The sequence below is a fragment of the Nyctibius grandis genome, chromosome 6 (assembly GCF_013368605.1).
Source record: "Nyctibius grandis isolate bNycGra1 chromosome 6, bNycGra1.pri, whole genome shotgun sequence".
Lineage (NCBI taxonomy): Eukaryota > Metazoa > Chordata > Aves > Nyctibiiformes > Nyctibiidae > Nyctibius > Nyctibius grandis.
The window spans coordinates 27,504,048-27,520,086 of NC_090663.1; the positions used below are offsets into that span (position 1 = coordinate 27,504,048).

General features: G+C 37.6%; 1 protein-coding gene across 13 annotated transcripts in view; it reads left to right on the forward strand.

Annotated features, from left to right (window-relative positions):
- Positions 1 to 16,039, forward strand: part of N4BP2 (NEDD4 binding protein 2) — a 61,430-nt gene that overhangs the window by 37,505 nt on the left and 7,886 nt on the right. For 9 of the 13 annotated variants that reach the window (XM_068403022.1, XM_068403019.1, XM_068403018.1 and 6 more), the window contains 10 exons: positions 473 to 549; positions 2,386 to 2,541; positions 3,647 to 5,976; positions 8,602 to 8,687; positions 9,198 to 9,240; positions 10,296 to 10,540; positions 10,780 to 10,803; positions 11,973 to 12,091; positions 13,467 to 13,605; positions 13,710 to 13,895. In XM_068403022.1, coding sequence (XP_068259123.1) covers positions 473 to 549; positions 2,386 to 2,541; positions 3,647 to 5,976; positions 8,602 to 8,687; positions 9,198 to 9,240; positions 10,296 to 10,540; positions 10,780 to 10,803; positions 11,973 to 12,091; positions 13,467 to 13,605; positions 13,710 to 13,895 — 3,405 coding nt within the window. The remainder of the gene's footprint in view (positions 1 to 472; positions 550 to 2,385; positions 2,542 to 3,646; positions 5,977 to 8,601; positions 8,688 to 9,197; positions 9,241 to 10,295; positions 10,541 to 10,779; positions 10,804 to 11,972; positions 12,092 to 13,466; positions 13,606 to 13,709; positions 13,896 to 16,039) is intronic. The other 4 variants (XM_068403027.1, XM_068403026.1, XM_068403028.1 and 1 more) reach the window with 4 other exon arrangements.

Consider the following 16,039-nt stretch of genomic DNA (forward strand, 5'->3'; position numbering starts at 1 on the left):
ATGGTAGGAAGGCTGTCCACAACAGCTGTGTTAATGTAACGGAATTGCTTGTTTTGGACCTGGCTCGCATCTGGTCAGCTCTGAACATAAGCAGTGAGCTTTTCTCTGTCATGGAGAGGCTGTGTAGACATGTGCATACTCTACCTCAAAAGAGGAGATGTTCTGCAGTCTTGACTCAGAGGAGGTAGAGCATAAAAGGGATGATATAAAATAGTGATTTTTTTTTTTTTCTGTGATCATGGAATGTGCTTAATTTTACAGTAAGAGATGCATATACATGTTTTTAAAAATCTCCATTTATATAATCAGAAGTGAAACACTGAACAAAAGTATGTTATTCCAAATGTTTAATTGGTTTCAAAAAATACAAAAACCAGCTTTAAAGAAGCAGGCTGTACATGTTGTGTGCTTTTCTCATAGAAATAAGAAATGGGTGATGTGGCTTGTTCTGTTTCATATCTGTTTTTTTCAGGCTCAGCAGTTCAAATACAAAGTCATGTTCCGAGAACCAGACACTTGGTGGAAGTTTAACCCAAAAGAACTTGAAAGGTAAGGATGTAAAGGAGAATTTCATATTAGATTGTATATCTTTCACAGTCTATTAACTATGATTTTCAAAAAGGTATCGCTTAGTAGAGTGGCTGGTGAAATAGCAAGATATCAGTTAAGATTTTTGTGATAATAAGTAGCTTTAATAATTTTGTCCTACAATGTTAACTTTTGTGGGATTTTATATGTAGTATGAGGTTTTTTTCTGTAACTTTAATTACATACAAAAGATACTATTAGCAATAGATAGTATGTAATGTTTTCATGATTGCAATTGTTTTGCATTTGAGGTACAGTGACTGCTCCTTTGGGTTTCTGAGGTTGCAAAAATTAGGTCGGGTTGGGGCTGTTTTTGCATGGGGCTGATCTGTTGCCTTACTTGAAATGTTTCTGCTGTCACTGAGTTTAAGGCAATGAGCACCTCATGGCCTGAGAGGGACAAACCCCTGTGCATCACCATTGTTGTTTACCTCTTCTATAGCAGGACCTTCTACACGGTCATAGAGCCGTTACTTAGAGCCAAAATAGGCAAGACATAAACCCTATGTAAGTGAATGATAAGGTAGCTAGAAAATTGGCTGGACGCCACGTTCAAAGGGTATGATCAGTGGTTCGAAGTCCTAGAGGAGGCTGATGTGCCTCTGGGATGAATACTAGGGCCACTGCTATTTAATGTACTTTCTATGACTTGGATGTTGGGACAGAGTGTACTCTCAGCAGATTGGCACATGATACTGAGTAGTTTGTTCAGCCTTTAGAAGAGAAAGTTAAGGAAGGATCATATTGTTGTCTTCAGCTACCTTTTTGGAGGTTATAGAGAAGACTAAAAAGATCTCTTCTGAGAATTGTGTAGGGATAGGACAAAATAAACATAAGCAAGTTGGAACTTGGGAAATATTGATTACAAAAATAAACCCAAAACAAACAAAAAAACCCACCAAAACTTAGTTGAAAGGGTGGTCAGGCACTGAAGGAGGCTGCCTAGAGAGTTTGCAGACTTTCAGTCATTAGAGATATTCAAAATTTGCAAGGCTAAGCTCTGTGCAACCTGATCTATCTGTACGTCCTCTGAGTAGGAGGCTGGACTATGTAACCTCCAGAGGTCCCTTTCAACGTAAATTATTTCATGATTTCATAATATCTGTTGTCATCTGAATTTGCATGCTTAGCTTCAGGTTGGCCACTTTTCAAGCAAGGTAAGGATTATTTTCTTTCCTAAAATAGAACTTAAACATTTTCTCCTGTGCCTTCAATTTCTGTTTTGTCATACTTGGCAGGATTCACTTGTTCTAGGTGGAACTGCTGCAGCGCACATTGCTAGCTGGTGTTCAACAAAGTCAGTGACAGTTCCTAACCAAAGGGTGTCTAAAATAATAGGTGAACAGGTTTTCCTCAAGGCTCAAGGAGTTCTTATTTTAGCAAAACCGGAGAAGGAAGACTGAATTCAGAAATCTTCTGTACCCAGTTTGATATCCTGCATCACTGTCAGGATCTGATATGATGTGTTTCTGATACTTATTTGAAAAAGATGCATTATTGGTGCAGTTTTAGATTTTAGTATTAAGCAAAGCATCCTATTGCAGAACAGGGCCGCCAGGTGAGGTGGAGAAGTCAAGTGGAGCTGCAATTTGTCTGAGATTCTCTCTTTGGAATGCCTTAGTGCACTGATTCAGAAAGAATTGCTGTTTCACAGCTTTTGCTGTGGCCCCCTGAATACTCTAATTAGTCTTGCTGTAAACTTATTATCATTAAATTATTCTTAAATTATTCTGTTCTGTCATTGTAATATACAAATCTGAAATGTTTCTTTTTCATTTTTTTTTCTTTAATTCCTAGGCGAAACATTCATGGTGTATCTAAAGAAAAGATCAAAAGAATGTTGGAACGGTATGAACGCTGCCTTACTGTTAGTTCAATATTGGATTCTTCAGTCCCAGACAAATCAGAAGCTGCTGGATGGAGTGAAGATCCTTATCAGGAGGAAAGCCATGGGTTAGATTCTTTTACTAGCTTTGTAGTCTCCTGTAAAAGGCTAAAAATCCAAACTTCGTAGCAACGGAACCTGGATAATGCTGTTGAACAGTGAATGCATTAAAAAATATTAGTTAAATAGTAAAAAGAAATACACTACATACTTTTCTTAATTTTTAAGAATTTCAGGATTTCTAGAAAAGAGCAGTTGTGGGGGTCTAGTGAGTTTTCCGATGCTTTTTGAAAACCTCCCAGTATGGCTGTATGTTACTTTTCAATAAGCCAGTCTTAATTGAGTTTCTCTTATTTTAGAAATGTGCCGTTGAATGTGTGTTGTAGATACAAAACACTTAAAATCCATAAAATGCTTTTCAGAAGAATGTAGTCCCAAATATGAGCAAATTACTATTTCTGAGTCTGTGTGTTGGTATTAGATGATGTCTTTGTGGTAGAAGGTGGATCCTTCGTGCAGTGGTAACGAGTTTTCTACTTGCTCTTGAGTGTATTTAATTTAGACTTGTCTAGATTTGCTGGTTGTATACACAACTGTTTTGTAGTGGCTAATCTGCATAATGCTGTATACACATCATAACAATGCATAGGAAATCAGATTTTATTGTAGTTATTATTTTGTTTGGTTTTTGCATGCTTTTATTGTATTTGAAATGAAGTGGGCATTGATAATTAATGGCATGTAGTTGATTGATTGTGAAAAATGTTATGAGAAGAAATGGCACATCCTCTCCTAGTTAACTTTGAGACTTTCTTTAGCATTGAGGCATCACGAGAGCGCAACGGTCAGTAAATAAAAGCGTATTTACCAGGTTTGCTGGGGAATGGGGGAAAATAGACTCCTGAGAAAGTATTCTTAGCCCCATGCTGAAGTGAAAAAGAGATACTTACCAAGGAAACTTCTGCTTTGCTTAGCTCCTTTTTTATAAAGGAGTGCTGAGGTTTGGGCTAAGTTGTCTTAAATTTGTTTTCCTCTCACTAGAGTTCTGGATGATTAGTGTCCTGAAAGGTGTTTTCTGGCCTGTAATTTGAAAACCTTGAATAGCCAAGCCAAAATTAAAAATATGGACAAGTTCTTAAAGAAGGTTTGAAATGGGTTTATCTTTCATTCCAGTTTGTCTTTCAGAAAGAGAGAGGCACATTCTGATGTAAAGGAAGAAAAACCTTTTGCTTCTGATGTGGAGACTCGTGAATTAGCTGAAGATGATAAAACTTTTCCCAGTACTTCTCTAACATTAGAAGGTAACTGTGATCCTGAACATTTTCAGAAAGAGGAAAAAGAAATGGAAGATAACTCAGTGGAACACAATTCTGAGAAGAGCACTGTTCAGGATGACTTGGATGTTTATTTATCAGATTCTGTAGAAAAAGAACTGTCCTTGGAGAAGAAAGAAGAAAAGGGAGAAAAAATAGGAAAAAATACTGAAACAGAAATGGATGAGGTCGATGTGACCACAACTGAAAAGTCTGCATGCTTGGATACAGGAGGAGTTGAGGAACACAGTGATAACAACATTCTCAAAGTTCAGACTGAAGGTGAGCAGTCTGGTGAAATGTGTACAGTACCAGAATCAACACAGAGTAGTAACATAGTGGAACCAAGCAGTTTGACTTTTGACATGTCAGGAAAACCAGAACTACTAAACTTTCTGGGTGACTGGCCTGTAGAACAAACAATGGGACAGAGAGTCAAAAGAGCTAGAAGACTAGAAAAGTCTTCTCTGAAGAGAGATAAGGACGGTAAAACTCCCAGTCAGGAGCATCCTGAGTTAGGTAAAGAGCAAGCAGACTTGCGTGGGACCTGTACAGTTGAAAAACGACATGAGGAAGAAAATCTAGCCTCTAGCTGTTCCTCTGTTAGTTCAGATAAAGTTACACTGGAATTGCAAATGATAGGACATTGGCCTGTCTCAGGCTCATTAGAACAGAGACAGCAAAGGTCAAGGAGAATGAGAAAGACAAGTCTAAATCAGTCTGATGAAGGTAGAAATACTGAAGGTGATATTAATAGAAATGCTCTTGAGACTGTAGATGTGCTTCGTGGGACGCCTGTAAACACTGTAGAGCAACCAGATACAAAAAGTTTGCATGTGCACCAACCCGAAACAGTAGGTGAGAAAAAAACCCAGCAAAATAAGAGAATGAGGAAACATCACAAATTAGCCCTCACTTTTACAAACAACAATTTGCCCCATCCCAAAGAAGAGGAACACTTGTCTATGCTTAACACAGCAGAAGAGAAACATGACCCGTGCTCATGTAGACATAAAAGCAGCCATTCACAGACTGAATCACAGGACTTTGCTCTCCTGTGGAGATTAGAAAATAAAATGCTTTTTCCTGAGACTACCAAAATATTGCATGGCAGACTAGATGGCTTCCAACCCAAAGATGTAGATAATGCCTCAGATTCTCAGGAGAAGATACCCTATCGAGTTACGTATGATAAAAGTACATTTGTGGAAGAAAGTGAACTTACCAATATTGATGAGTCTGAAACGCTAAATATGCTGTGTAAGCTCTTTGAGTCTGTTTCATTTGAAGCTCTGAAAGATTTGTATGAAAGATGTAACAAAGACATAGACTGGGCTACAGGTCTGCTGTTAGACTCTGACGAAAAGTTATGCAAAGATGTGTATACTGAATGCTTTCAAGTAAAGGAAGCTGAGCCAGTTATCGCAGGCCTTGATTTCAAGGCAAGTGCAAACTATGGTGAAAATCTCAAAGATTGTGAACAAATGCCGCAAATAATTGGGACTGGTGATATCTATGAACCTTCAGAAGACAAGAACTCATCACTCAACATTGCAGAAAGTAGGACTGTGAACGCAACAGTGACAGATGGTGATGTGTCTGACTTGTTGACTGCTACCTCATTGAATGATTCAGCGGAACTGAAAAATTCTGGAGATGCAGCCCCTAGAACTGACGCAGGCAGCTCAGCAGCAGGCATCCTTGAGCCATTCATTTCAGGAAAGCAGAAGATAGAGTCTGAGAGTCCCGGTGAAGAAACTATAAATAAGCCATCAGTCTCACAACTTGATGCAGGTTTATGTATACCTATGACTTTGCCTCATGGTCCTAACACAACTTCTACCGATTTGAAATTAGAATTAAATAATGAAAGTGACAGTGACCCTTCAGAAAGCAATGCAGAGAATTCCAAAGCGACTGCTACATTACTGGAAATGGATCATGCACCTCTGGTGGGTCCTAGGAGTGATAAAGAACTGGAGACAGATAAAGAAACCCAGGGGACTTCTAGGGAGATATGTGATAAAGAAGAAATTGAAACTCCAGGCTGGGATGAAACTAAAGCCAAGATACAAAGCCCTGTACCAGCATCAGGTGCAGCCTTCAATATAGATTGCCTGGAACTAACATTACCTCCTGAGCTGGCACTCCAGTTGAGAGAAATATTTGGGCCTGTTGGCATTGATGCAGGTATGGGCATAATTATATACATATTTTTAAGAAAAAACTCAGTTTGGGTAAAGAAAACCTTTCTTCCTTTGCCTGTGCTTTTTTTCCCTTCATGCTTGTTTTTTAGGGAACAGATTTGCACAATTCCTCATGATACTGTTGCTTGTTTTTGTTAATCCAAAAATGGAACTGAACTAAGCGTGGCAAAAAATATAAATGCAGTAGTGCTACCTTCTGCCTTTGTCCTTTTGTATATGCACATACTTTAAAAGCATAAGAAAATATATTGGCTTATTTGCGTTTTGAGCAGCAGGCTTTTGAGCCTATATTCAAACTCTGAAGGGATATTAAGATTATGAGGAAGATGCAAATTATGACTGGTTAGGAAAAGAGAAAGAAAAAAGAAAGCTTTAGGCATCGGTTAAATGGGGAAGGAGAAGATGAATGGTTTAGAGAGAAGATAAATCGCAGGTATACTTAAAGGTGAAAACAGACTAGGTTGCTGAGAGACTATGATGAAGGAAGCCATAAGCAGCTTGAATATGCATCACAAAAGTTACAGACCTGATAGAAAAAGGGAGAAAAGAAAACAAGGAATATATAATTTGTTTTTCTCCCCTCCCCTCCCCTCCCCTCCCCTCCCCTCCCCTCCCCTCCCCTCCCCTCCCCTCCCCTCCCCTCCCCTCCCCTCCCCTCCCCTCCCCTCCCCTCCCCTCCCCTCCCCTCCCCTCCCCTCTTTCTCTCTTCTCTTTCTCTCTTCTCTTTCTCTCTTCTCTTTCTCTCTTCTCTTTCTCTCTTCTCTTTCTCTCTTCTCTTTCTCTCTTCTCTTTCTCTCTTCTCTTTCTCTCTTCTCTTTCTCTCTTCTCTTTCTCTCTTCTCTTTCTCTCTTCTCTTTCTCTCTTCTCTTTCTCTCTTCTCTTTCTCTCTTCTCTTTCTCTCTTCTCTTTCTCTCTTCTCTTTCTCTCTTCTCTTTCTCTCTTCTCTTTCTCTCTTCTCTTTCTCTCTTCTCTTTCTCTCTTCTCTTTCTCTCTTCTCTTTCTCTCTTCTCTTTCTCTCTTCTCTTTCTCTCTTCTCTTTCTCTCTTCTCTTTCTCTCTTCTCTTTCTCTCTTCTCTTTCTCTCTTCTCTTTCTCTCTTCTCTTTCTCTCTTCTCTTTTTCTTCTCTTTTTCTTCTCTTTTTCTTCTCTTTTTCTTCTCTTTTTCTTCTCTTTTTCTTCTCTTTTTCTTCTCTTTTTCTTCTCTTTTTCTTCTCTTTTTCTTCTCTTTTTCTTCTCTTTTTCTTCTCTTTTTCTTCTCTTTTTCTTCTCTTTTTCTTCTCTTTTTCTTCTCTTTTTCTTCTCTTTTTCTTCTCTTTTTCTTCTCTTTTTCTTCTCTTTTTCTTCTCTTTTTCTTCTCTTTTTCTTCTCTTTTTCTTCTCTTTTTCTTCTCTTTTTCTTCTCTTTTCCTCTCTCCTTTTTTATTTCTTTTTTATTTTTTGTTTTTTGTTTTTTCTTCCTCCCCCCCCTTCCTCCCCCCCCTTCCTCCCCCCCCTTCCTCCCCCCCCTTCCTCCCCCCCTTCCTCCCCCCCTTCCTCCCCCCCCTTCCTCCCCCCCCTTCCTCCCCCCCCCTTCCTCCCCCCCTTCCTCCCCCCCCTTCCCCTTCCCCTTCCCCTTCCCCTTCCCCTTCCCCTTCCCCTTCCCCTTCCCCTTCCCCTGCCCCTTCCCCTTCCCCTTCCCCTTCCCCTTCCCCTTCCCCTTCCCCTTCCCCTTCCCCTTCCCCTTCCCCTTCCCCTTCCCCTTCCCCTTCCCCTTCCCCTTCCCCTTCCCCTTCCCCTTCCCCTTTTTCCTGAAGATTACTTGATGTGAAACCCTGGATACCTGATTTATTCGTGGGTTTGACTGCTGGCCTCTTTGCCTTCCATGCTTACCTCCTCAAAAAAAAAAAAAAGTTTGTTTTGATAGCAGAAGGGTGTTTTATTATGTCTGAAATATGCCCTGCCTTTTTGTTTGATACATATGTACTTCTTGCCCTTTTATTTTTGAAAGAATACAATTCAGAGAAACAATTTCAAAAAGATCTTCTAGGGAAAAGATCTATCATTATGATACCATGATAATTCCTGCCGTTGCCGTTAGAGTTAGAGGGGATACTTGGAGTTTGCTTGTCTGAGTTTGTGATTAAAAGGGGGGATGTGACTGCTGTTGGGCAGTGGCAAGTATGTTGTTACATAAAAGCAGTTGCCCGTAGATTGCAATAAAACAGGGGGAATCACAGTTCCATGAATGCAACTGTGGTTGTAAATTATCAGTGGCTTTGTAAAAGAAGATTCTGCTAGAAAAATGGAAAAATCAGGAGGAAAAATGTAGTTTTCAGGTAGCGACATTTCAACAAGATACAATTAACGTTAACTTGTTTTTTCCTACCCTTTCTGAGTTTTTGAACACCGGATAATGAATTCTGTGTGGAATGCCTTTTTTTTTTTTTTTTTTTTTTTTTTTTTTTTTTTTTTTTTTTTTTTAACTTGGCAGTTGCGGAAATTTTTTTCTGGCATGACAGTTTGTGTAGAATCTCCAGAATTCAAATTAATAAGTCTAGGCTACTGTACTTTAATTGCTTAGATAACTTTTTATAGAATGCTTTAATGAATGTATTTTCTTTCTTCCATAAGGATCACTAACTGTTGAGGATTGTGTGGTTCATATTGATCTGAATTTGGCAAGAGTGATTCATGAAAAATGGAAAGAGTCTATTCTGGTTAGTAGATTTCTTGCTTATGATATGGTATGGCAAAAGAAGGATCATAATGCACAATTTCACTACAAGATTGATCAAAAATTCCACTGGACAAAAATCATCACTGGCTTTTTAGCATGTAAGAAGAGTTCTTTTATGAATAATTATGTATACAAAACATCTCCATGTACATTACTTGAGAAGAGTTCTTTAACCTCCATTCCTTCATAGCCTTATGAAACTTGGAATGCTTTTTGGCAAAATTTTTATTTAGTTTGTTTAATTAAGGTTATGAAGTCTTAGCAGTGGGGCATGTTCCTCTAATTTGATGTGTTTTGGAAAGATAGAACTATCTTTTAAGCGTCACTTTGGAATTATTTTTCTTAAATATATTGCTTTTAAAATATCCAATCTTTGAGAAGTACTGTGAGACATTATTTTGAAGCTGGTTTACTTAGAAGCTAACACTTGCGAAGTTTCACTGCAAAATTTATAGCTTATAACATTCATGGTTTTACTGTTTTTATTTAGAAGCGTCAGAGGAGAGATGAATCATGTAAGTTATCTGCAGAAGGTATGTTACGTATTTTTCTTAGTTGTAAAAATACTTAATTCTCATTATAAAAATATTTAATTCTTTGAAACTTGAGTAAGGTTGCAAATATTCTGTCTATTGAAAAATGATGGATTCATTTATTAAGCTAAGCTTTTATTTATTGCCCTTGGTTCCATTTATCATATTTCTTACGGAGGTGTGGTAGGAAAAAGGAGTTAATTATAAGCAGAATCACTAGTCCCAGGTAGATGCAAGCAAAAAGCCTATCATTTTGTGTACTTCAGAGAACTTTAGAGAAGCTCTGGCTGGATCAGACAGCTGTTTGGTAGGACTTCTGTAATCTCTGTGGCAAGAAAAGGAGTGGCCAGAGAATTACTAGCAGAATAAGATTTCGGCAGGTGAGGAAAGGAGGTCAGGAATACAACATTCACACGTTGTTGTCCTTGTCAGAGGAATTGATTGTAGCAGGAGGATGTATGTCCTTGTTCAAAAAGTGTTAAAATCTCTAGCAATCTGCTTTTCATTCAGTTCCTACAAGAAATGTCCCTCTACAGCAGAACCCCACTACTTTTGCATGGGATCTGGTTGAAGACTTGGATTGCAGTGGGGGTGCAAACTCTCCACTCGAATGACCAAACAGTGCTGTTAGCATTAACTTGTAGAAGTGTAAAACCAGATTGTTAAGCATCTGTCCTTAAGTTGTAGAGGAAAGGCAGGTAAACATGTAAACACATGAGTCAATAATACCTTATAAAAGCAAACAAACCTCCCCACTTAACATATGTGCGAGGTAGTTACAGCTGTAAGATATGTTTTGGCACTTGAAAATTTGGGGAGGGAGTCTGATAGTTTTGCTTTTGTTTTGCAAAATAGATAAAGATGACCAGTCTTTGGAAAATAGAAGTGAGGAAGGTGAAAACAATGTGTTGTTTTCTGTTTTAGCATTCATAATATTATTTTAACAAAACCCAAACGATCTAGGTTGAAAAACTTGTCTTAATTATTTTGGCTTTGCTTGTGTAAATAAGCTAATAATTGTTTTATTTGTCACCTCATTTTTATTGCTTTTGAAGGTCCCACTGTGATTCAGCAGATACATACAGATGACTCAGAAATGCTGTTATCTCAGAATGCAGACAGTAAAATACAGAAGAAAAAACCAAGCTGGGTTTCAGGCTCATCTAATGACATACAGACTAAAAAACTAGCCACATCGGACTTTTTTCCTTTTATGAATCACTGGAATGCTCAGATTCAGAAAGTTTCTCTCAGACAAATAATTTCCGAAGAAATAGCTATGCAGGAGAAACAGGACCTGGTATGGATAGCACCAGTTTTTTTATGCAGTTTAAATTCATTACTATTAATGAAGCAGAATATGTCTGATCTGGTGACTCATCTTTGTGCTGCTGATTACAGCCTCAATTCGTGAGACAAACGCATGCCAATTAGTATGGTTGATTACTGTGATACAAGAGTTTGCTTGTGGTAGATGTTTCTGTTTTAAAAATATAAATCTAATTTTAAAATGTAATATTTTGATTGTTTCACAAACAGATCATGGTGCATTTCACTATCCAGGTTAGCATTTCTGTTTGATTGAATTGTTTTTTGATTGCTTACCTAAAAAAAAAAAAAGAGGGATGTTCAGTGTGATTTCCCGCACTTTTTATTGGGAAAGCGGTATCAAAAAAAGTTCTTACATAGCTCCATGCTGTGTTTGTTTACACGTGGATTTAATGGATTTTAATATTTTTTGTAAGGAGAACCCACAACATTTCTAGCAGATGAGACCTTAAAAGAAGTACTTGAGGTTTATCTCAAACAGGTTTCTGTACCCGCTTGTCAGAAAATAGTAATTTTTTAAAACATTTTTATTAATTCTGTGTCTTCCACGCAGTTCCCACACCCCGTCTGGTTGGTGTGTGCATGATACTGCCCTCTGCTGCCCGGCAGCTGTTCAGAACAGGCATTTGTATTTGTAATTGTCTCTGATAAGTAGCTGTCCTAAAAAAGAGGAGCTTTGTTTCTGCTGGTCTAGAAAGTTGGATGGATTAGCCTGTACTTCGAAAGAATGGCTTGTGGATTCTTTCTTTGAACTGCATGTATGTGGCTTACTGATAATCACAACTGTGATGTCTGCAGCTTTATTTTCAGTTTGGATTCATGGAGCTTGGCTTTGTTTTGACCACTTTTTTTAAAAAAAATCTGAGTATTGGAATGTTCAATCTGCTTTATTCTGGGCTATGATTATGTTTTCTTCTCAGCATGAGTTCACAAATATGAATGTTTATTACAGTACAGCTTCATATACACCAAAATTGTTTACCCTGTTTAATAATAAAATGTTTTAACCCCACACCCTCAATATGGAGTAGAGAGGTGAACTTTGCACAAACTTAGCATTGGACTAGATAGACTAGCAGGGAGTGCATTCCAAAGCTTAAATTCCTCCTAAAAAAATCCTCCTTTTGCTTTGTCCAAATTATGAGGGAGCTCCAGCTGAGTCACTTCAAATGACTGCAGAGTACTACAGTAGTGTATAATACAACTCATTTGTCCATACTTTATTCCTATCGAATCAGTGTGGCAGGCTGATATTGGCATGTTGTCATTGCTGTGTTGTGTACCTACTGAGCAGATATTTTTTGAAACCTTAACAAATAACAATAAAGTGGGATTGGCTCCGCTGTTAGTATATTTTGTTCTAATCAAGAACTTGTAATATTTTTCTTTTGTCTTCTGGGTAGAATCGTGTTCCTTCTATGGCTAGAAAAGACTGTGCCGCTAAACTAAAGGAGAAGCAACTTTTTGAGATGTTTCCAACTATTAATCAAAATTTCTTAATGGATATCTTCAAGGACAACAAGTAAGAAATCTTTAAAGTTCTTTGTAAAAATGGTACTTGGTAACACTGTATAGTGCACAGTTGCTGTCTTAAATATTAAGAGTTAAGATATTGCTAAAGAATAGCTTTTTCCAAACTAGCACACTTTTTGTTGTGTGCCTGTTTCGTCTAAATAAAGGCAAAACTAGCTGGCCTTAAAAGCAAAAAGGGCATAAAAAGTCTGTGTGTAGTCTTATTTCTTTTTCTGGGGAGTAGACAGTTTCTCTCATTGGGAGAAGAATGTCTCTGGCTATTGACCTCTGACTGACTGTCAGTGGAACTGTATATTTGCTCTCGAGCTGAGGTTTTAATCAAGTGTGAGAAATTAATGGAGGTGCTAATAGTGGGTTCATAGAAAATGGCATGCACCCAAGAGGAAAACTACCATCACCTGATGTTAGCTGTGAGTACCCTCCTGGTTACTACAGCAGCTCTGAAGGAATGAGCCATGTCTCCATCTCTTCCTGCGGACATTCTTTTTCTCTTTTCTGCATTGTATTTCTGGGGTATGTGGCTACCTTCTTAAATCCAAGTTTCTGAGAACTGAACTTTTTTCCAAGATAAACTTCTTTTTTCATCCTTGGCCAATTGAATGTCTGTCTCTACATATGGGTTTGAATGCCTGCTTGTCCGTCTTTCTGCTTGTCCAGGTTGTTATCAAAACCTTTCCTTGTGGGATGTTTCAAATACATCCTTCATCCACCTCTATAGCTCAGACATTTCACCATGTCTTGTTTTTCACAGTCTAAATTCTCTTCAGTGTTGCCTTTCCCAAAATCTGTCTTCACTTTTGATCAGCCTTCCTCTTCTCTGCTTACTGAACAGCAAGAAGAATAAAGAAGAAAGAGGACTTATTAGAAACCTGATGGCAACTCGTGTCCTATTCCTATTTCATTAAATTTAATAACAAAGATTGGCTGGAAATACAAGGGTTTTCCTGCATAATTGTTTCAGAAAACTGAGCTAGTTTTAAACTAGTTTGTACTGTCTTAACCCTGACCAGAGAAGATTTAAGATGAAGTAACTTATCCAGCCCAAAAAGCAGTGTTTACATCTAAACTAATGAGTGTTTGATTAAGGTAGGATGCAATTTACTTTAGTATTTCATTGTCCTTTTAATATTCAAGTGTCTCTCAATTATGTTTCAATCAACCAAGACTGCATGTGTGGTGATGCCAGTAATGCAGTACAGTGAGTCTGCAAGCCTTTTTGTAATAAGGTGGAAAATTCCATTCAGCGCTTTATTTCCATTGTCATCTATTTCTGTAACAATATCAAGGTTTGTAATATGCATTTTAATAAATGTAGCAGCTATTAATGTATTTGTAAAGTCACAGATTTTACTTATTCTTTACAGCTACTCTTTAGGACAAACTGAACAGTTTCTGAACTGTGTTCTGGAGGCAGATCCTGTAAAAACAGTTATAGCTCAAGAAAGTGTTCAGCAAAATGAAACTGTTTCTTCCTACAGTGCTGCAAAGAACCGGGAGAAGAAGGTATTTTTATTTTTTTAATATAGTAGTTACAAACATATCCAAAGCTATGTTAATGAAAACACCCTACAATGCATATGTAGCTTCAACTTTGCAAATTTCTACAGGTAAAAAAAAGTAAGGAAGAGGATGATCCTTTGAGTGAAGTATTTCAAGAATTTGAGTATCCACAATATGATGATTTAAGAGCAGAAGCTTTTTGTCACCAGCAAAAGAGACAGGAATGTTTGAAAAAGGCTGGGGAGGCCTATCGCATGGGTATGAAGCCTGTGGCAGCGTTTTATGCGCATCAGGTAAATGTAAATGTTGTGCTTTTTGCCTGATTTTAGAGAGGTACTTAAATACTGAATTGGAAGTATTTAAAAAAATACTTCAGAAAAACATTGTGCCTGCTAGAGTTGATAAATGTGCTCAGTTACTGTTGTCTGTGTGTTATATTGAGAATCACCTTACAAGTAAAATCCCTTTCAATAGTAATGATACTGATACAGGAAGCTAATGTAACCAAATCAGTGTGAGACCTCATGGAAGATGATATTTAGTGCTTAGTCACACATGCGCATTTTCTCATAGATCCCACTCTCGCATCTACATACTTGTAAGCAGCAGGATTTGTGTCTATGTGGTCTGACCAGGTTCACTCATGTGTGACATGGACTGCAGCAAACATCAGTTTTCGAATCCTCCATATGTCCCTTGGGTTCCTCTTAATTGGTGATGAACTGTTTTTAGACATGTCTTTTGTACTTTTTAGGAGTCAGATAGGTATTAAGGATGTGATCTTTTGCCTCAGAATCTTGGTTGCTTCATCCTCCATAAATCTTGGGCAAGGTTGCTGCCTGCTGTCATCGCTTCCTCATTCTGACTATCTTTATGGCTACAGTCTGTCTTGGGTAGGGATAAACGTGGTGTTGTATGTCATACTTTTTGCCATCCGTCTGTTTTTTTGGAGTGTAGGTCTGCTGTTGATCAGTTTTGTGTGCTCTGGCCTTGGAGCGCAGGCTCTCTGGTCTTGATTCAAGCACATTTCTTGGTATATACCAGTTTAGTTACTGGTGATCATTGCTGTTGATCATATTATTGATTATAAGTATCGACTGTTCTTGTAACCGTTCCTGTACATTGGTTTCTCAGTGCCTTCACACGAGACCCTTCCCTTCACACTTTATTCAGACCACTCTTAAAAATTCTGTTACAAATATCTTCAAAGGTTGTAGCTTTTCCCTGATCTATTAGCATAGAAAAATTTTGTAAGAATTCACGTTATAGAAGCATTTATTTCTAAACTATGAATTGCATTATGACAGAACAAAAATGTAATAACGAATCACTTGAATTTGCTTATCGTCTTAAAAAAGCTTTCATGCAATTGGTATAATGTATCACTCTAAATGTTTAGATTCTTACTATGCATGTAGGAAATATTGATTAGTGGTCTTTATAATGAACTCTTTATGTTCTTGGTTTATATATTCTTGAAGTTTGGAGAGATTCTAAACAAACGTCTGCGTGATTTTAAATAGAAATGTAATTTCAAGTCCTGTCTTTTATTCTTAGCCATAACGACAAGTACAAGCTGAAAACTTATTATATATTTTCTTTTAGGTAATAAAAAGGCAAACTAAGCTACCTTTATTCATGAAAAATATTTTACGCTTGGTTTGCCTTAGCCTATCTTGGGCATCCTCTGCAAGTGAGAGTTACGGGGCTGGTGTCTCTGGTCTGACATTAATACACTTCAGATGATCCATTTTAAGACAGTTTGTCACTTCTGTTTTCTTGAGCTCTTGTCAGTCCAATACATAGAGTTAAGTCTTCCATTCCTTTTCAGACTGTGCCTACAGGTTTTCCAAGTCATAATTTGTTGCTTCAGTCTCTCAGATATTATCGCTACAAGGTTCATGGGAAATGGTGGTTGTTCACTGTGTAATGTGAAAAATCCTAATTCCAATAGGGACTGTATTGACCTTGTTAGTCATAAAAGATCTATCAAAAATATTAGGAGAGATAATAGACAATTACTTTTTTTTAAAAAAAAAAAGTGTTTGCCCTTAGCTTGTCTGATTTTTAGGGAATGCGTTCAGAAGAATTAACCTCAACTATAACACTCAGGGGGTTTTTCCTGGGCTGTGGGGCAGTTTATCTGACATTGTTGCATTAAATTTTTAGCAAAATACTTTCAGGAAGTAAAATTCTATTGTTAGGATAAGAAATCTGAAAATCAGCATGGAGTGTAACTTTTTAGCTTATGTAAAGACCTTATGGTGTTGTGACTTTTCTGGCTTTTTTTCTTCTTTTTGTAAGGCTTTTGTTATAATTTCTTCTTTGTACCAGCTTTGAGTAGTTTCTTAAGAGCAGATTTCATGAAATCTCCTTGTGAGTAGGTCTCACTGAGCCTCTTCCAGAAGTTCTGTTGTGATTATAAATTTTACTGCTT